General features: G+C 45.5%; 1 protein-coding gene across 4 annotated transcripts in view; it reads right to left on the reverse strand.

Annotated features, from left to right (window-relative positions):
• LOC109897717 (transcription factor SOX-6) overlaps positions 1–21,808 on the reverse strand; it is a 174,748-nt gene that overhangs the window by 59,994 nt on the left and 92,946 nt on the right. For all 4 annotated transcript variants that reach the window (XM_031833047.1, XM_031833044.1, XM_031833045.1 and 1 more), the window contains 2 exons: positions 16,713–16,885; positions 15,547–15,615 (listed from right to left, as the gene is read on the reverse strand). In XM_031833047.1, coding sequence (XP_031688907.1) covers positions 15,547–15,615; positions 16,713–16,885 — 242 coding nt within the window. The remainder of the gene's footprint in view (positions 1–15,546; positions 15,616–16,712; positions 16,886–21,808) is intronic.

Below are 21,808 nucleotides of genomic sequence, written 5' to 3' on the forward strand. Positions count from 1 at the left end.
TATCCAAATAAAGTCTGACCTTGAATGGTTCAACATTGTCTTTATTGTCAATACAAGAATTATTTATTATGCCAATAAAGCATTTAAATGGAAGAGAGAGAGAGTGAGAGAGAGATAAATAGAGAGAGAAAGAGAATTTAGATCAGGTGTGTCAAACATACAGTTTAAGTTTAAAAAACAAACAACTAAATATACTTTAAAATGACTAAAACCTAATCAAAACAGTGTAGAAATTATAATGGACGAACATTTATACAGTTTCTTGACTGTGTCCAGCTCACTAATAATCACTGAAATTAAAGCTAGACAGTCAGGGAGTATCGAACATTTCAAAAAGAAAATGATGGAAAGAGCACTATCTTTTGCAAATGTTTACAGTGAGGAAATAACAAATTTTCAGTGTGGCCCTCTGGACCTCGTTGCAGACCGAACCCCAGGGGCAAAATTAGATATATATCCTGTGGAACTAGCATCACATCAAAACAGCCCACAATTCACAAGCACATATCTTCCAGAGTGATGAGAGAGAGCGGTAAGAGAGTAGATACACACACACAAACCCACCTACCATGTGTATGGTTTCAACAAAGCCTATATCATTTTATCTGAGCCTGGAAGCTCTAAAAGTTAACAGCTGAGTAGTTAAAGCAATGAAGTCTCTCTCTCAAATGAAAGCTGAACCACTGCATCTCGGTCACTTCCTATTTCCCTCTTTCTTTCTCTGTCTCCCCTCTCTCTTTTTGCCCCTTTTTTTGCCCCTCACCTAGACATCCCTAATAATTGCACATTGATTATCTGATCTCAACTATTTAACAAAATATTCAGTGGAAAAGGTAACATGGTGGTCTGGTCAGATAGCAGTAGAAGTTGAGACTATGAGGGGAATATGTGTGAGCGCAGTTCAACTGGTTAAATGAGTAGTCTCTAGAGTGGGAAAGAGCATGGGTAAAGGGGAGCACAGAGAGGAAACACAAACATCCCAGCCTTCCGTACTGTAAAACTTAAATTAATAGCCCAGGAGTTTATTTGCTTCAATTGCTGAACTCAACAGGCGCTTATTAGAGACAAGCTTCTATTTGAGCCAGGCGTCTATTTAATGCACACAGCTTTTATGCATTTGCTCTCTGTTTAATTCCAGCATTCACTTCCATCAGTCTTAATTTAATACTTCCGGCGCTGACAGAGATGGCCGCCTCGCTTCGCGTTCCTAGGAAACTATGCAGTATTTTGTTTTTTTACGTGTTATTTCTTACATTAGTACCCCAGGTAATCTTACGTTTTATTACATACAGTCAGGAGGAACTATTGGATATAAGAGCAACGTCAACTCACCATCATTACGACCAGGAATACGACTTTCCCAAAGCGGATCCTCTGTTTTGCCCACCACCCAGGACAATGGATCGGATCCCAGCCGGCGAACCAAAACAACGACGCAGTAAAAGGGGCAGACGAAGCGGTCTTCTGGTCAGGCTCTGGAGACGGGCACATCGCACACCGCTCCCCAGCATACCATTCGCTAATGTCCAGTTTCTTGACAACAAGGTAGATTAAATCCGAGCAAGGGTAGCATTCCAGAGAGACATAAGAGACTGTAACATTCTTTGCTTCACGGAAACATGACTCACTCGAGACACGCCATCGGAGTCGGTACAGCCAGCTGGATTCTTCACACATCGTGCCGAAAGAAACAAGCATCAATTCTCTTCAATTATAATCACAGCCTGGTATATCCCATACCTGGTTCAACGCTGGTCCGACCAATCTGATTCCACGCTTCAAGATTGCTTCGATCACCTGGACTGGGATATGTTCCACATGTTCCACATCAAACAACAACATTGACAAATACGCTGATTCAGCGAGCGAGTTTATTAGCAAGTGCATCGGCGATGTCGTACCCACAGCAACAATTAAAACATTCCCAAACCAGAAACTGTGGATTGATGGCAGTATTATAGCGAAACTGCGCGAACCACTGCTTTTAATCAGGGCAAGGTGAACGGAAACATGACCGAATACAAACAGCGTAGCTATTCCCTCCGTAAGGCAATCAAATAAGCTAAGCGTCAGTATAGAGACAAAGTAGAGTTGCAATTCAACGGCTCAGACACAAGAGGTATGTGGCAGGGTCTACAGTCAATCACGGATTACAAAAAGAAAACCAGCCCCGTCGTTGACCAGGATGTCTTGCTCCCAGACAGACTAAACAACTTCTTTGCTCGCTTTGAGGACAATAGAGTGCCATAAACACGGCCCGCTACCAAAACCTTCAGACTCTCCTTCACTGCAGCCGACATGAGCAAAACAGGTCCAGACGGAATCCCCAGCCGCATCCTGAGAGCATGAGCAGACCAGCTGGCTGGTGTTTACGGACATATTCAATCAATTCTTATCCCAGTCTGCTGTTCCCACATGCTTCAAGAGGGCCACCATTGTTCCTGTTCCCAAGAATGCTAAGGTAACTGAGCTAAATGACTCACTTTCGTCATCATGAAGTGCTTTGAGAGACTAGTCAAGGACCATATCACCTCCAACCTACCTGACACCCTAGACCCACTCCAATTCGCTTACCGCCCCAATAGGTCCACAGACGAGGCAATCGCAACCACACTGCACACTGCCCTAACCCATCTGGACAAGAGGAATACCTATGTGAGAATGTTGTTCATCGACTAATTCTAGTCGATGAACAACATTCATCCCAATTTCTAGGGAGTTTTTCCTAGCCACCGTGCTTCTACACCTGCATTGCTTGCTGTTTGGGGTTTTAGGCTGGGTTTCTGTACAGCACTTTGAGATATCAGCTGATGTACGAAGGGCTATATAAATACATTTGATTTGATTTGATTTGACTACAGCTCAGCATTTAACACCATAGTACCCTCCAAACTCTTCATCAAGCTCGAGACCCTGGGTCTCGACCCCGCCCTGTGCAACTGGATACTGGACTTCCTGACGGGCCGCCCCCAGGTTGTGAGGGTAGGTAACAACATCTCCACCCCGCTGATCCTCAACACTGGGGCCCCACAAGGGTGCGTTCTCAGCCCTCTCCTGTACTCCCTGTTCACCCACGACTGCGTGGCCATGCACGCCTCCAACTCATTCATCAAGATTGCAGACGACACTACAGTGGTAGGCTTGATTACCAACAGCAATGAGACGGCCTCCAGGGAGGAGGTGAGGGCCCTCGGAGTGTGGTGTCAGGAAAATAACCTCACACTCAACATCAACAAAACAAAGGAGATGATCGTGGACTTCAGGAAACAGCAGAGGGAGCACACCCCTATCCACATCGATGGGACAGTAGTGGAGAGGGTAGTAAGTTTTAAGTTCCTCGGCGTACACATCACGGACAAACGGAATTGGTCCACCCACACAGACAGCGTGGTGACCTCAGGAGACTGAAGAAATTTGGCTTGTCACCAAAAGCACTCACAAACTTTTACAGATGCACAATCGAGAGCATCCTGTCGGGCTGTATCACCGCCTGGTACGGCAACTGCTCCACCCATAACCGTAAGGCTCTCCAGAGGGTAGTGAGGTCTGCACAACGCATCCCTGGGGGCAAACTACCTGCCCTCCAGGACACCTACACCACCTGATGTCACAGGAAGGCCATAAAGATCATCAAGGACAACAACCACCCGAGCCACTGCCTGTTCACCCCACTTTCATCCAGAAGGCGAGGTCAGTACAGGTGCATCAAAGCTGGGACCGAGGGACTGAAAAACAGCTTCTATCTTAAGGCCATCAGACTGTTAAACAGCCACCACTGCTGCCAACACACTGACTCAACTCCAGCCACTTTAATAATGTTTTTTTTCTTTTTTATGTATCACTTAGCCACTTTAAACAATGCCACTTCATATAATGTTTACATACCCTACATTACTCATCTCATATGTATATACTGTACTCTATACCATCTACTGCATCTTGCCTATGCCGTTCTGTACCATCACTCATTCATATATCTTTATGTACATATTCTTTATCCCTTTACACTTGTGTGTATAAGGTAGTAGTTGTGGAATTGTTAGGTTAGATTACTCGTTGGTTATTACTGCATTGTCGGAACTAGAAGCACAAGCATTTCGCTACACTCGCATTAACATCTGCTAACCATGTGTATGTGACCAATAAAATTAGATTTGAGTTGATGTAATTTCCTGAACTAATACATTGTCATTTACACACTGTGTTACATTTATTTTGTCTTCGTATGCTTCCATAAAAACTTTTTTTTTTACTTTTCCTTGACAGAATAATTATTCTCTTCTTTGATTTTGCCTTTTCGGGACAATTTCTGGGGGTCTCTTTTCCCAAAGTTGTTGACTTGTTGTGCTTGCTAGTTAGCTAGCAGCAGTTCTCAGCTGTTAGCAGTTTGACAATAAAAGTTTCTTACTGGCAATGCCATCATTTTTTTTTGTCATTACAGAATTACTTAATGTAACAAATCAAACATTAAACCTCAAACAATTCATGTTAACCTCGTAAACAATTCATTTAGACACAGAGTTTATTTGAAACAGGGGTTTATTTCCCAAAATGTTGCCCGGCTATTAAAAGGGACAGGCGGTTATTTGAAATTCAGCGTTTAATTTCAGTTTTACGGTATGCTTCTTTCAAATACTCTTTCTTGATTGCCATCGCATGGAAAGGGAAAAACATGTTCTTTCATATTTCTACATGTGTGTGTGTGCGCGTGTGTGTGAGTGAGAGAGAGAGTGTGAGTGTTTTTCTAAGAACACAGTCACCATCAGATTCCACTGAACACTGTGAATCGAGATCCTGGAGGTTCTATAAGGTTCACACACACACACACGGGAGGCCCAGACACACACACACACACACATGTCTTGTGACACCACCGAGAGACTAGGGCAAGAATGAAGGGAGAAAAAAAAGTCTGTGTGTCCAAGCGGAGGGGGGGGAGAATGCTCCATTCATTGTGTTCCTCTGGGAATACCTTCCCTCCACCAAACACAAAGCACAGGCCTTCTCCTAGAGGAGAGGGATGAATGGACTGGCCTACTCTCCCCCAGCCCTAAAAAAACATAGAGCCCCCTTCCCCAACTACCCACCAGACACACACATACTCAAACACATGCGCATGCACAGATGCATTTAGGCACACACAAGTGTGCACACGGTATTAATGGTCCTACTGTGTAAAGACTGGGGTGTGGTGGGCACAGTAAAGGCTGTGGATGAGAGAGAAAGAGAGAGAGAGGGGGGGGCAGAGAGAGAGAGAGAGAGAGGGGGACACAGAGAGAGAGAGAGAGAGAGAGAGAGAGAGAGAGAGAGAGAGAGAGAGAGAGAGACAGACAGACAGACAGACAGACAGACAGACAGACAGACAGACAGACAGACAGACAGACAGACAGACAGACAGACAGACAGACAGACAGACAGACAGACAGACAGACAGACAGACAGACAGACAGACAGACAGACAGACAGACAGACAGACAGACAGACAGACAGACAGACAGACAGACAGACAGACAGACAGACAGACAGACAGAAAGAGCAAAAGAGAGAGAGAGAGAGAGAGAGAAATGAAGAGAAAGACAGAGGGATAGTGGGAGAAATAGAGAGATTCCTGTCCGTTCCCATTTGATTTATGTGGCTAGTTTAGCTTGGTAGGCAGAGCTACAGTTTGTATGCTTTCAAACCACAGATTATCATCATCTTTTAAATCATAATACACTAAGCCAGTGTTTCCCAATCCTGGTCCTGGGGACCCAAAGGGCACGCGTTTTAGTTTTTGACCTAGCACTAACACACCTGATTTACATATCCTCTGTCACTGTGTGCATTGACAGCAGCATTAGCTCTAGACAAATCCCTTACAAGCCCATTACCATAATGGTTCACACCATTCTTGTCATTTTCCATAGTTGCTGAATTTGTTTCAACATTGCAGTTGGCCCAACGGCTTTACGAGCCATTGTGTCCACTACTGGTTGCTGAGGTGGCATCTATTGGTCATTTGTGTGCACTATTAGGTCTTAATGTGGCTTTAGTGGACTAACAGCACAGACTTCACCTCACGGCAGCAATTCTTATACTGGCTATTGACAAGAGAGCTCACTTCATTTTACACCTGATTGGTAAGGAGCGACGACATTACCTACTGGGTAGAATGGACAAGGTCAGGTTTAAGGGCAGAAAGAGAATAAAACTATTCTACATATGAGGAAATAAAATAGAAAATACAAGGTGAAGATGAAAACATTTGAAAAGACTGATGAGAGCGAGAGAGAAGAGAGACGAGAGAAGAGAGAAGAGAAGAGAGAAGAGAGAAGAGAGGGTCTTAGAGAGGGTGTTAGAATAGGGAGGCGAGGAAGAAAAAAATAAGCTATTTAAAAAATATCAAGAATGGGAACAAAAAGAGATGAGAAAAAGCAACGCGAAGGGAAGAGGAGGAGCAGATGAAGATCTTCCAAGAGGAGGTGAAGAACAAGGGAGGGATGAGGAACACACAAAAAAAGTGAGCAAAAATGTAAGCAAGAGGAGGTAGGTGAAGAACAGAGAGAGGGCAGAATGAAGCGATGAAAAGAGGAGGTAGGTGAAGAACAGAGAGAGGGCAGAATGAAGCGATGAAAAGAGGAGGTAGGTGAAGAACAGAGAGAGGGCAGAATGAAGCGATGAAAAGAGGAGGTAGGTGAAGAACAGAGAGAGGGCAGAATGAAGCGATGAAAAGAGGAGGTAGGTGAAGAACAGAGAGAGGGCAGAATGAAGCGATGAAAAGAGGAGGTAGGTGAAGAACAGAGAGAGGGCAGAATGAAGCGATGAAAAGAGGAGGTAGGTGAAGAACAGAGAGAGGGCAGAATGAAGCGATGAAAAGAGGAGGTAGGTGAAGAACAGAGAGAGGGCAGAATGAAGCGATGAAAAGAGGAGGTAGGTGAAGAACAGAGAGAGGGCAGAATGAAGCGATGAAAAGAGGAGGTAGGTGAAGAACAGAGAGAGGGCAGAATGAAGCGATGAAAAGAGGAGGTAGGTGAAGAACAGAGAGAGGGCAGAATGAAGCGATGAAAAGAGGAGGTAGGTGAAGAACAGAGAGAGGGCAGAATGAAGCGATGAAAAGAGGAGGTAGGTGAAGAACAGAGAGAGGGCAGAATGAAGCGATGAAAAGAGGAGGTAGGTGAAGAACAGAGAGAGGGCAGAATGAAGCGATGAAAAGAGGAGGTCGGTGAAGAACAGAAAGAGGGCAGAATGAAGCGATGAAAAGAGGAGGTAGGTGAAGAACAGAGAGAGGGCAGGATGAAGCGATGAAAAGAGGAGGTAGGTGAAGAACAGAGAGAGGGCAGAATGATGCGATGAAAAGAGGAGGTAGGTGAAGAACAGAGAGAGGGCAGAATGAAGCGATGAAAAGAGGAGGTAGGTGAAGAACAGAGAGAGGGCAGAATGAAGCGATGAAAAGAGGAGGTAGGTGAAGAACAGAGAGAGGGCAGAATGAAGCGATGAAAAGAGGAGGTAGGTGAAGAACAGAGAGAGGGCAGAATGAAGCGATGAAAAGAGGAGGTAGGTGAAGAACAGAGAGAGGGCAGAATGAAGCGATGAAAAGAGGAGGTAGGTGAAGAACAGAGAGAGGGCAGAATGAAGCGATGAAAAGAGGAGGTAGGTGAAGAACAGAGAGAGGGCAGAATGAAGCGATGAAAAGAGGAGGAGTGGGAGTTTGAGGTCATTAATTAGTCTGGTTAGTTTTGCCCGGCCTCTGAGGTTTGGGCCTGACTTTGTGGCCCTGAGGAAATGTGTGCGTGTGTGTGGCTTGAGTGTGTAACCGGGAGGCTGTCGGAAGCTTTCTTTTAACCCTTGGAAGTTCCCTACTGTTTCTACAGAACATTTAAAACCACATGACAGGAAACCGGTGTCACTTTGAACTGGGCACTCCCTCACAATAAAACACAGGACTGACAAACACTCATTACACCCAGAGAAAGAAAAACAACATATTCTACGTAAACGGTTGTACGTTTGGATTCATAAAAAGGAAAAAGTTTGGTCATTTCCATTCATCCAAATTGCTATGAATGAAGGACTTACAGTAAATGCCTCTAATCATCTTTCATCTGTTTAACAAGTTACTTCTGGGAAGTAAAGATCTGAACGGGGGTACAGAATTTAACACAGGATCATGCTGATGTCATCTGGATGGCCCCAAGGTACAGTACAGGCCAAGACTGAATCCCAAATGGCACCCTATTCCCTATGGAGTGCACTACGTTTTTCTTTCTTTCTCCAAAGTAGTGCAAAATGTAGGGAATAGTGTGCCATTTGGGATACAGCCCAGGGTATGAACCCCAAACAGTAGCCCTTGGTCAGTCCCTTAGAGCATTGGGCCCTAGAATAAGTAGGTCTGGAGGTGATAAGTAGTAGCAGACTGGCTGTTCTTGTGGTGCTGCGCTGCCAGTGTGTTTAACCCTTTACACTGCTGGAAATTAGCCTAAAGCATTTATATTATATATTTACTGTACTTTTCACCACTTTGGTTGATAATAACATCTGAAAATACTCCGGATACATTCAGTAACATAATAAGAAAATGCACTGACATTTTGGAAGACAGGAAAGAAACTATTACAACGGTTTGAGTGAGAGGTTTAACTGCTGTCTCTTCTGCACAACATCTAGTAAAGTCATTTCAATGCACTTTTATGACTCAAGCAAAGATCCAACTATAAGGTGCTTTTTTTGAGCTCTCCTAGCTTTGCCATCGAGGAACTGAAGCAAGTACAATTGTAGGGTTTTTGTTTGGAACACAGTCCATTCAAGTGTGTGTTACTCAGCAAATTTTCTTCAAAATAAGACACACATTGTGTTCAGGACAACCCAGAGTATAACATGTGCCATCTTGTAACTGTACATCAACATAGTGATCATAAACGTTCATACTGTAAATGGCTTGAGTTCTCTCTTGTTTACTTGTATGACATCAAAGGTATTTATTATAATCCTCAACGTGATTTGGACACAGAGGAACAAGAAGCTCTCAATGCAGCGCCGTCGATGTGGATGGGGGTGTGCTCGCACAGTTGCTCCTGCACCACACCGCCAGTTCTCTAACAGTTCTCTGACCTCCTCCCTGTAGGCTGTCTCATTGTCGTTGGTGATCAGGCCTACCACCGTCGTGTCATCAGCAAACTTGATGATGGTGTTGGAGTCATGCGTGTCCACGCAGTCGTGGGTGAACAGGAGGGGACTAAACACACACCCCTGTGGGGCTCCCATGTTGAGGGTCAGTGTGGCGGAGGTGATGTTGCCTACCCTCGCCACCAGGGGGTGGCCCGTCAGGAAGTCCAGGATCCAGTTACATAGGGAGGTGTTCAGTCCCAGGGTCCTAAGCTATGTGACAAACTTGGAGGGGACAATGATGTTGAAAGCTGAGCTGTAGTCAATGAAAAGCATTCTCATATAGGAATGCCTCTTATCTAGGTGGGTGAGAGCAGTGTGGAGTGCAATTGAGATTGCGTCTTCTATGGATCTGTTAGGGCGGTATGCAAATTGGAGTGGGTCCAGGGTGTCTGGGATGATGGAGTTGATGTGTGCTCAATGGCATTGTTCAATGCAATCTAAGTTTACATAGCTCTTTCAAATGACTTAGCATGTTTAAGAGCGTTAGAAATGCATTGAGAGGCACTGTATGACACACCTGGTTGAAAATACTATTTGAAACTATTTCAAATACTTAATCTGTGCTCGATTGAGCTTGCCTGTAACAATAGAGAAGATAGAGTCTGAAGTCTGAAAGGTGTAAAACCCCGCCCACCTGACACTCCAGGGAGGCTAAAGGAAACGCTGAAAGTATTTCAAATAGTATTTGAACCCAGGTCTGCTGTATGCACTTCTTGACAGCTGCAGACGTGCCAACACCAAACTTCTCTCAACAACATTAAAACACACCGTAAGGCAGTGTGATCATAGAGAGTAGTATTTTTACTGTCTCACACACACACACACACACACACACACACACACACCCTCTCTCCCCTGAGGCCCGGTCCTAATGAACTCAGATCTGTGGTTTATTAAAAGCAGAGGGGGGCATTGTAAAAGAAAGTCTTGTTAAAAGCACAACACCTCCAGAGAACAGGGGCCCTTGCTCACTGCCTCCCCCAGCCACAGTGAGCCTGTGGCTGACTCTCTGGGTCAGTGTCTTTACAACCAGTCAGAACCAGTGGTGAAGACGGATCAGTTGGAAAAGTTAATTTTGTGAAAAGGGAGAATGAGAGAAAACTCTGCAGCAGTTTACGATAGAAGGAATGAGAATGAAAGAGACAAGCGGGAGATATTCGTAGGTGAGTGTGAAAGAGTGTGAGAAATGGAGTGGCAGCAAGTACTGTAGCAAGAGGCAAATAGATGAACAGTATGATTGAGCGAACTAGAGGAGAAAACATGCGGAGAAAGGAAGGAGACGGGGTTGATAAATAGAAGAGGTAATAGAGAGAAGCTGATAGTAGGGATTCAATAGTCTATTGATCAAGACATGATCAATGACCCAGCAAATGAAGCCCCTATAAACAGGTCAATTACAGGGATTAGTGTGTGTGTGTGTGGACATTTGTGAGTGCTTTCTTGATCACCAACGATGATGAGACAGACTATAGGGAAGAGATCCGTGACCTGGCAGTGTGATGTCAGGACAACAACCTCTCCCTCAACATCAGTGACACAAAGGAGCTGATCATGGACTACATGAAACTGAGGGCCGAGCCCACCCCCATTCACATCGCTGGGGCTTATAGTGGAGCGGGTTGAGAGCTTCAAGTTCTTCAGTGTCCAAATCACTAAGGAATTAACTAAGGAGTGTCCGCCATAAGAGTGGAAGATTGTGAGTTCCATCCCTGGCCGAGACATACCAAAAACTATAAAAATGGGACCAGGCACTCAGCATTAAGGAGATAGATTGGAGGTAAGGCTGCCTCATACTACAGAAACAGGATTTAGGCTCCTCCTCCATTCCGGCTCACACAAGGCAAGGCTACTTACTTATACACCAACACAGTCGCGATGTAGGCACGTCAATGCCTCTTTCCCCTCAGGATGCTGAAAAGATTTGGCATGGTCCCTCAGACCCTTAAAAACGGATATAGTTGCACCATTGAGAGCATCTAGACTGGCTGTTTCAGCGCTTGGTATGGCAACTGCTTGGCATCTGACCCAAAGGCGCTACAGAGGGTAGTGCATGAGGCCCAGTACTTCACTGGGGCCAAGCTCCCTGCCATCCAAGACTTCTATACCAGGTGGTGTCAGAGGAAGGCCCTAAAATTGTCAAAGACTCCAGCCACCCAAATCATAGACTGTTCTCTCTGCTACTGCACAGCAAGTGGTACCAATGTACCAAGCCTGGAACCAACAACACCCTGAACAGCTTCTTCCCCCAAGACATAAGACTGCTAAATGGACAGCTAAATAGCTAACCAAATATCTATCAGGACCATCTGCATTGTCCCTTTTTGCACTAACTCTTTTGACTCATCACATACGCTGCTGCTACTATTTATTATCTATCCTGTTGCCTAGTCACTTTACCCCTACCTACATGTACATATCTACCTCAATGACCTCGTACCCCTACACATTGACTCTGTACTGGTACCCTGTGAATATTGGCCAATTATTCATTTCTCATTGTGTATTTATTCCTCGTGTTATTTTTTTTCTATTATTTAAAAAAAAATGTCTCTCTGCATTGTTGGGATGTCCCTTAAGTAAGCATTTCACTGTTCGTCTACACCGGTTGTTTACGAAGCATGTGACAAATACAATTAGATTTGATTGATACACGTGTGTGTGCATGTGGACGTGTGTGTGTATGAACACATGACTAAGATAAGAGAGAATTAATAGGTACAGTGAACAGTCAGCACTGACCTGTATCTGCTGCTGTAGAACGTTAGTCAGCACTGACCTGTATCTGCTGCTGTAGAACGTTAGTCAACACTGACCTGTATCTGCTGCTGTAGAACGTTAGTCAGCACTGACCTGTATCTGCTGCTGTAGAACGTTAGTCAACACTGACCTGTATCTGCTGCTGTAGAACGTTAGTCAGCACTGAACTGTGTCTGCTGCTGGAGAACGTTAGTCATCACTGACCTGTATCTGCTGCTATAGAACGTTAGTCATCACTGACCTGTATCTGCTGCTGTAGAACGTTAGTCATCACTGACCTGTATCTGCTGCTGTAGAACGTTAGTCAGCACTGAACTGTGTCTGCTGCTGGAGAACGTTAGTCAGCACTGACCTGTATCTGCTGCTATAGAACGTTAGTCATCACTGACCTGTATCTGCTGCTGGAGAACGTTAGTCATCACTGAACTGTGTCTGCTGCTGGAGAACGTTAGTCAGCACTGAACTGTGTCTGCTGCTGTAGAACGTTAGTCATCACTGAACTGTATCTGCTGCTATAGAACGTTAGTCAGCACTGACCTGTATCTGCTGCTGGAGAACATTAGTCAACACTGACCTGTATCTGCTGCTATAGAACGTTAGTCATCACTGACCTGTATCTGCTGCTGTAGAACGTTAGTCATCACTGACCTGTATCTGCTGCTGTAGAACGTTAGTCAGCACTGACCTGTATCTGCTGCTGTAGAACGTTAGTCATCACTGACCTGTATCTGCTGCTATAGAACGTTAGTCATCACTGACCTGTATCTGCTGCTATAGAACGTTAGTCAGCACTGACCTGTATCTGCTGCTATAGAACATTAGTCAGCACTGACCTGTATCTGCTGCTGTAGAACGTTAGTCAGCACTGAACTGTGTCTGCTGCTGGAGAACGTTAGTCAGCACTGACCTGTTTCTGCTGCTATAGAACATTAGTCAGCACTGACCTGTATCTGCTGCTATAGAACGTTAGTCAGCACTGACCTGTATCTGCTGCTATAGAACGTTAGTCAACACTGACCTGTATCTGCTGCTATAGAACGTTAGTCAGCACTGACCTGTATCTGCTGCTGTAGAACGTTAGTCAGCACTGACCTGTATCTGCTGCTGGAGAACGTTAGTCAGCACTGACCTGTATCTGCTGCTGTAGAACGTTAGTCAACACTGACCTGTATCTGCTGCTGGAGAACGTTAGTCAGCACTGACCTGTATCTGCTGCTGGAGAACGTTAGTCAGCACTGACCTGTATCTGCTGCTGTAGAACGTTAGTCAGCACTGACCTGTATCTGCTGCTGTAGAACGTTAGTCAGCACTGACCTGTATCTGCTGCTGTAGAACGTTAGTCAACACTGACCTGTATCTGCTGCTGTAGAACGTTAGTCAACACTGACCTGTGTCTGCTGCTGGAGAACGTTAGTCAGCACTGACCTGTATCTGCTGCTATAGAACGTTAGTCAGCACTGACCTGTATCTGCTGCTGGAGAACGTTAGTCAACACTGACCTGTGTCTGCTGCTGGAGAACGTTAGTCAGCACTGACCTGTATCTGCTGCTGTAGAACGTTAGTCAGCACTGACCTGTATCTGCTGCTGTAGAACGTTAGTCATCACTGACCTGTATCTGCTGCTGTAGAACGTTAGTCAGCACTGAACTGTATCTGCTGCTGTAGAACGTTAGTCAACACTGACCTGTATCTGCTGCTATAGAACGTTAGTCAGCACTGAACTGTATCTGCTGCTGTAGAACGTTAGTCATCACTGAACTGTATCTGCTGCTGTAGAACGTTAGTCATCACTGAACTGTATCTGCTGCTATAGAACGTTAGTCAGCACTGACCTGTATCTGCTGCTGTAGAACGTTAGTCAACACTGACCTGTATCTGCTGCTGGAGAACGTTAGTCAGCACTGACCTGTATCTGCTGCTGTAGAACGTTAGTCAGCACTGACCTGTATCTGCTGCTGGAGAACGTTAGTCATCACTGAACTGTATCTGCTGCTGGAGAACGTTAGTCAGCACTGACCTGTATCTGCTGCTATAGAACGTTAGTCAACACTGACCTGTATCTGCTGCTGTAGAACGTTAGTCAGCACTGACCTGTATCTGCTGCTGTAGAACATTAGTCAACACTGACCTGTATCTGCTGCTGTAGAACGTTAGTCAGCACTGACCTGTATCTGCTGCTGTAGAACGTTAGTCAGCACTGACCTGTATCTGCTGCTATAGAACGTTAGTCATCACTGACCTGTATCTGCTGCTATAGAACGTTAGTCATCACTGACCTGTATCTGCTGCTATAGAACGTTAGTCAGCACTGACCTGTATCTGCTGCTGGAGAACGTTAGTCAACACTGACCTGTATCTGCTGCTATAGAACGTTAGTCATCACTGACCTGTATCTGCTGCTATAGAACGTTAGTCATCACTGACCTGTATCTGCTGCTATAGAACGTTAGTCAGCACTGACCTGTATCTGCTGCTGGAGAACGTTAGTCAACACTGACCTGTATCTGCTGCTGTAGAACGTTAGTCAGCACTGAACTGTGTCTGCTGCTGGAGAACGTTAGTCAGCACTGACCTGTATCTGCTGCTGGAGAACGTTAGTCAACACTGACCTGTATCTGCTGATATAGAACGTTAGTCATCACTGACCTGTATCTGCTGCTGTAGAACGTTAGTCAACACTGACCTGTATCTGCTGCTGTAGAACGTTAGTCAACACTGACCTGTATCTGCTGCTGGAGAACGTTAGTCATCACTGACCTGTATCTGCTGCTGTAGAACGTTAGTCAGCACTGAACTGTGTCTGCTGCTGGAGAACATTAGTCAACACTGACCTGTATCTGCTGCTGGAGAACGTTAGTCAACACTGAACTGTATCTGCTGCTGTAGAACGTTAGTCAGCACTGAACTGTGTCTGCTGCTGGAGAACGTTAGTCAGCACTGACCTGTATCTGCTGCTGGAGAACGTTAGTCAACACTGACCTGTATCTGCTGCTATAGAACGTTAGTCATCACTGACCTGTATCTGCTGCTGTAGAACGTTAGTCAACACTGACCTGTGTCTGCTGCTGGAGAACGTTAGTCAGCACTGACCTGTGTCTGCTGCTGGAGAACGTTAGTCAGCACTGACCTGTATCTGCTGCTGGAGAACGTTAGTCAACACTGACCTGTATCTGCTGCTATAGAACGTTAGTCATCACTGACCTGTATCTGCTGCTGTAGAACGTTAGTCAACACTGACCTGTATCTGCTGCTGTAGAACGTTAGTCAACACTGACCTGTATCTGCTGCTGGAGAACATTAGTCAACACTGACCTGTATCTGCTGCTATAGAACGTTAGTCAGCACTGACCTGTATCTGCTGCTGTAGAACGTTAGTCAACACTGACCTGTATCTGCTGCTGGAGAACATTAGTCAACACTGACCTGTATCTGCTGCTGGAGAACATTAGTCAACACTGACCTGTATCTGCTGCTGGAGAACATTAGTCAACACTGACCTGTATCTGCTGCTGGAGAACGTTAGTCAACACTGACCTGTATCTGCTGCTGGAGAACATTAGTCAACACTGACCTGTATCTGCTGCTGGAGAACATTAGTCAACACTGACCTGTATCTGCTGCTGGAGAACATTAGTCAACACTGACCTGTATCTGCTGCTGGAGAACGTTGATCTTGTGCTGCTGCTGCATGAGCTGCTGCTGTTGCCTCGCAATCTGAGAGGGCAGGAGTGAGAAAAGAATGAGACATGAATGAGAAAAGGAGATGTGAGATGTTGAGGAGACAAAGACAAACCACAGAACAAAGGGAATGCCATGCAAACATTCTTTAAAGTTTGAGTTTTGAGTTTGAACACAGCAAGCTAAGGATACAAGACCGACAGAACAGAGTGAGAAAAGAATGAGACAAAAACAAGACATTATAAAACAAGAGAACGACTAAAGACAAGATGACGTGAAAGAATGGAGAACAAAGAGATGATATGAAAGAAGGGCATTTGAGCTTAAACAAATATAAATTTTTCACATTTAAGGTGATAGAACAGAGAGAGCAGCAACAGGAGGGAAAAGAGAAAATCAGGGGAAAGGGCTGAGTCAAAAATGAGACAAAGATGTATATATTGGGGGACGAGAGTGAACCTAGTGGATTATGTAACACTGGCAGTAACACGTATTCAAGAGACGCTATCGGCAATGAGATTGACATGTTTACGGCTGACTGGCACAAGCCTGACTCCCCCTCGGCTACCTGTCATCAGGGGCAATGACTGACAGCTAGAATTGCCCAACCACACAAGGTGGAGTGTTTACTCCAGCTACTCAGTGAGAAAAAAATAGAATACAAACTGCTGGCCCATTGTTTATATTTATTGTGATGGATTTAATTACAGGCTGTTCATTGCGGGACGTCACCCACCCAAACATGTGTCAGGATTCATTTAGGCATGCCTTCTCAGTGGCGTCAATATAGGTCATTATTCCATCATGTCTGAACAGCTAAATAACAGGCTAATATTGGAATGTGTCCGTCTACTGCTCATGCTCACTTTTCTTTTGTGATGTGATGGAATGTGTTGTCTCATAATAGGGTGATGGGAATAAAGAACTTGTCCAAACATAATTTGTCAACACACATGTTCAGACTCATCGCACGCACGCACGCACGCACACACACACACACACACACACACACACACACACACACACACACACACACACACACACACACACACACACACACACACACACACACACACACACACACACACACACACACACACACACACAAACAGTACACACACACACACACACACCTGGTCCTGCTGCTGGCGGGCCAGCTCCATTTGCTGCCTCTGTTTCTCCATCTGTGACGCAGCCATCTTCTTCTGCTCGTCGTGGGCCGCCAGGAGCTGCTCCCGCAGGCTGATAAGCTGGCCGATCATGGTGGACAGCTGCCGCTCCTTCTCCTCCAAACTCTCTGGGGTACCTGACGGAGAGAAAAAAGTGAGAGCGAGAGAGAGAGTGGGGGGAGAAGGAGGGAGGGAGGGGAAAGAGAGAGAGAGAGTGGGGAGGAGAAAGAGAGAGAGGGAGGATGGAGAGAGAGAGAGAGAGAGAGAGAGAAGGGGGGAGAAGGAGGGAGGGAGGGGAAAGAGAGAGAGAGTGGGGAGGAGAAAGAGAGAGGGGGAGGATGGAGAGAGAGTGAGAGAGAGAGAGAGAGAGAGAGAGAAGGGGGGAGAAAGAGAGAGGGGGAGGATGGAGAGAGAGCGAGAGAGGGGATGGAGAGAAAGAGGGGATGGGACAGAAGAAAGGAGGGTGAGAAAGAGAGGGCAGGGGAGAAACAGAAAAAGAGAGGGGGGAAACAGAAAGAGAGAGGGGGGAAACAGAAAGAGAGAGAGGGGAGAAACAGAGAGAGAGAGAGAGAGAGAGAGAGAGAGGAGAAACAGAGAGAGAGAGGAGAAACAGAGAGAGAGAGAGAGAGAGAGGAGAAACAGAGAGAGAGAGAGAGGAGAAACAGAGAGAGAGAGAGGAGAAACAGAGAGAGAGGAGAAACAGAGAGAGAGAGGAGAGAAACAGAGAGAGAGAGGAGAAACAGAGAGAGAGAGAGAGAGAGAGAGAGAGAGAGAGAGAGAGAGAGAGAGGAGAAACAGAGAGAGAGAGAGAGGAGAAACAGAGAGAGAGAGGAGAAACAGAGAGAGAGAGAGAGGAGAAACAGAGAGAGAGAGAGGAGAAACAGAGAGAGAGAGAGGAGAAACAGAGAGAGAGGAGAAACAGAGAGAGAGAGAGAGAGAGAGAGAGAGAGAGAGAGAGAGAGAGGAGAAACAGAGAGAGAGAGGAGAAACAGAGAGAGAGAGGAGAAACAGAGAGAGAGAGAGAGAGAGGAGAAAACAGAGAGAGAGAGGAGAAACAGAGAGAGAGAGAGAGAGAGAGAGAGGAGAAACAGAGAGAGAGAGGAGAAACAGAGAGAGAGAGGAGAAACAGAGAGAGAGGAGAAACAGAGAGAGAGAGAGAGAGGAGAACAGAGAGAGAGAGGAGAAACAGAGAGAGAGAGGAGAAACAGAGAGAGAGAGAGAGAGAGAGAGAGAGAGAGAGAGAGAGAGAGAGGAGAAACAGAGAGAGATGAGAAACAGAGAGAGAGAGAGAGGAGAAACAGAGAGAGAGAGGAGACACAGAGAGAGGAGAAACAGAGAGAGAGAGGAGAAACAGAGAGAGAGGAGAAACAGAGAGAGAGAGAGAGGAGAAACAGAGAGAGAGAAAGAGAGAGAGTGAGAGAGAGAGAAAGAGAGAGAGTGAGAGAGAGAGAGAGAGAGAGAGAGAGAGAGAGAGAGAGAGAGAGAGAGAGGAGAAACGGAGGGATGGGGGGATAGAGTGAGGAGAAAGAAATAAAGAGAGAAAGTAGTATGAAAGAAAGAGGGGGGAGGAGAAAGAGCAAGAGAGAGAAAACATACATCTATGACTCACCTCACATAAGTGAGATATGAATGTATACATGATCATTTTCTATCTGCTATATTCCATTCAAGGTCTCCCTTCTCTGAACTGTGCCACTTTTGTTGCCGAGATGTCTCCTTCCTACAGTTGGTATAGAAAAGGGTGGACTGTATCTTAGACTAGGTAAAAGAGTGATATTAGTGCATCTGTAGGGATGCATCCAAAATGACACCTTATTCCCCACGTAGTGCACTACTTTCGACCAGGGCCCATAGGGCTCTGGACAATTATAGTGCACTATATAAGGTACAGGATGCCATTTGGCATGCATCCAGATCTGGTTAACAATGGTTCACTTTTCCATTCCATTGATCCATTCTCCACTGCATGTAAAGAGTAATACATTTCCCATTATACTGTACATTATAAATATATGTTATTAAATTAAATAAGAATACTTTATGAATCCATACAAGACAGATATTTTCTTCAAGGGCACAACAGCAGCAGATCTTTCTATGATTTGTATCTAGCAACCCTCTAATAGCTGGCTCAAAACTTCTCAGATTCTTTCCACCCGGTCCTGGAATCAAACCAGCAACCTTTCAGTAGCAACCCTGCCCCTATTAACCTAGGCTAACTGCCACTCAAATTGCAGATGGTCAAATACATTAGACATCATCCAATGTTCACCGGAATTGCGGTGTGCTTGTTAGGCATTCGGGAATCAACGATGTCTCTCTCACCCGTTTTCAGTGGGAAGTGTTGGCAAAAAGGATTTCCATACAGTAGCTTTCAGTAGCTTTCAGTAGCTTTATCCAGATGGATTCTTGTAACTAAGAGAACAGTGTATCTACAATAAGTGCAAGAGTGGAATACACTTGAAGACTCTCTGTTCCATCTATTGACTATGATGGTCCAAAAGTAGTGCACTATGAAGTGGATATGGGGCCATTTGGGATACCACCTTTATGAAACTCTTTCTGTAACGATAAAAGCCTGAGGATGGATGAAGCCCAGGGGAAATTGACATAATCCTCTACCTTCCTTCTTCTATAAGTGCAATGAGTAATAGCGTCGGAGGGAATGGTGGCCATTTTACGGGCTTGTATATTTTTCTTAGGCTATCGTAACTTTTTTGTACACATTGTTTCCGCCATCATTTCCTATGACCGGAAAGAGCTTCTGGACATCAGAACAGCTATCACTAACCTCAATTTGGACAAGGAGTCAGAGGCGAAAGACACATTGATTATCGCGGACCAGGCCCAAATCCCGAGACTCGAATGAGGAGACGGCGCTATAGAGACCGGCGTGCGGGATACCTGACAAGACTACATCGAATAGTGAATAAATTGCCTCTAACCCCCGTGCTATTGGCGAACGTGCAATCACAGTAGAACAACCTGGATGAGCTCCGTTCGAGACTATCCTGTCAACGTGATCTGAAGAACTAATATTCAATGTTTCTCTGAGTCGTGGTTGAAAAAGGACATGGTAAATAGAAATCTAGATGTTTTTTTCAATTCATCGGCAGGACAGAACGGCTGTGTCGGGGAAGCTTAGAGGAGGGGTTGTGTGTCTCTTTGTTAACAACAGCTGGTGCACAATCTCTAATATTAAGGAAGTCTCGAGGTTCTGCTCGCCTGAGTTAAAATACCTCATGATAAGCTGTAGACCACACTACTTACCAAGAGAGTTTTCATCTATATTTTTCATAGCTGTCTATTTACCACCTCAAACCGATGCTGGCACTAAGACCATACTCAGCGAATTGTATAGGGTCATATGCAAACAAGAAAATGCTCACCCAGAGCCGGAGCTCCTAGTGGCCAGTGATTTTATTGCAGGAAAACTGAAATTCGTTTTACCTCATTTCTACCAGCATGTCACCTGTGCAACTAGAGGTGAAAAAACTCTAGATCGCCTTAACTCTATACAAAGAGATGCATACAAAGCTCTCCATCTCATTCCATTTGGCAAATCTGACCATAACTCTATCCTCCTGACTCCTGCTTACAAGCAAAAATTCTAACAGGAAGTACCAGTGATGCACTCAATACGGAAATGGTCCGATGAAGTGGATGTTAAGCTACAGGACAGTTTCGCTAGCACAGACTGGAATATGTTCAGGGATTCTTCTGATGGCACTGAGGCGTTTACCACATCTTTCACCGGCTTCATTAAGTGCATCGACGACGTTGTCCCCACAGTGACGTACGCCCATATCCCAACCAGAAGCCATGGATTACAAATGACATCCACACTGAGCTAAAGGCTAGAACTGCCATAACCCGGACGCTTATAAGAAATCCTGTTATGCCCTCCAACGAACTATCAGACAGGCAAAGTGTAACTACAGAACCAAGATCAACTACACTGGCTCTGACGCTCGTCGGATGTGCGAGGGTTTGCAAACTATCGCAGATTACAAAGGGAAACCCAGCCGCGAGCTGTCCAGGGATGAGAGCCCACCAGAATATCTAAATACCTTCTATGCGTGCTTCTAGGCTAGAAACACTGAGCTATATATGAGAGCACCAGCTGTTCCAGAAGACTGTGTGATCACGCTCTCCGTAGCTGACATGTAACCTTTAAACAGGTTAACATACAAGGCAGCAGGGCCAGACGGACTACCAGGACGATTACTCAGAGCATCCGCTGACCAGCTGGCAAGTGTCTTCACTGTAATACCTACATGTTTCAACCAGACCACCGTAGTCCCCGTGCTCAAGCACGCCAAGGTAACCTTTCTAAATGGCTATCGCCCCGTAGCCCGTTCTGGTCGTTCTGTTGCAGTCCGTTCTGTAGCCATGAATAACTTTGAAAGGCTGGTCAGGGCTCACATAAACACAATCATCCCAGACACCCTGGACCCACTCCAATTCGCATACCATCCTAACAGATCTACAGATGACGTAATCTCTATTGCACTCCACACTGCCCTTTCCCACCTGGACAAAAGGAACACCTATTGGAGAATGTTGTTCATTGACGACAGCTCAGTGTTCAATACCATTGTGCCCTCCAAGCTCATCACTAAGCTAAGGACTCTGGGAATAAACACCTCCGTCTGAACTGGATCCTGGACTTCTTGACGGGCCACCCCCAGGTAGTGTGGTTCGGCGACAACACATTCATCATGATGACCCTAAACACAGGGGCCCCTCAGGGGTGCGTGCGTAGTCCCCTCCTGTACTCACTGTTCACCTACAACTGCGTAGCCATGCACAACACCATCATTACATTTGCAGACAACACAAAGGTTATAAGCTCCATCACCGGCAACAATGAGACATCCTACAGCCTACAGAAAACGGAGGGCTGTTGTGGAACGGGTCGAGAGCTTCAAGTTTATCGGTGTTCATATCACTAAGGAACTATCATGGTCCACACATATCAACACAGTGGTGAAGAGGGCACAGCAATGGCTCTTCCCCCTCAGGAGGCTGAAAAGATTTGGCATGGGCCCTTAGATCCT

The sequence above is a fragment of the Oncorhynchus kisutch genome, linkage group LG10 (genome assembly GCF_002021735.2).
Source record: "Oncorhynchus kisutch isolate 150728-3 linkage group LG10, Okis_V2, whole genome shotgun sequence".
Classification (NCBI taxonomy): domain Eukaryota; kingdom Metazoa; phylum Chordata; class Actinopteri; order Salmoniformes; family Salmonidae; genus Oncorhynchus; species Oncorhynchus kisutch.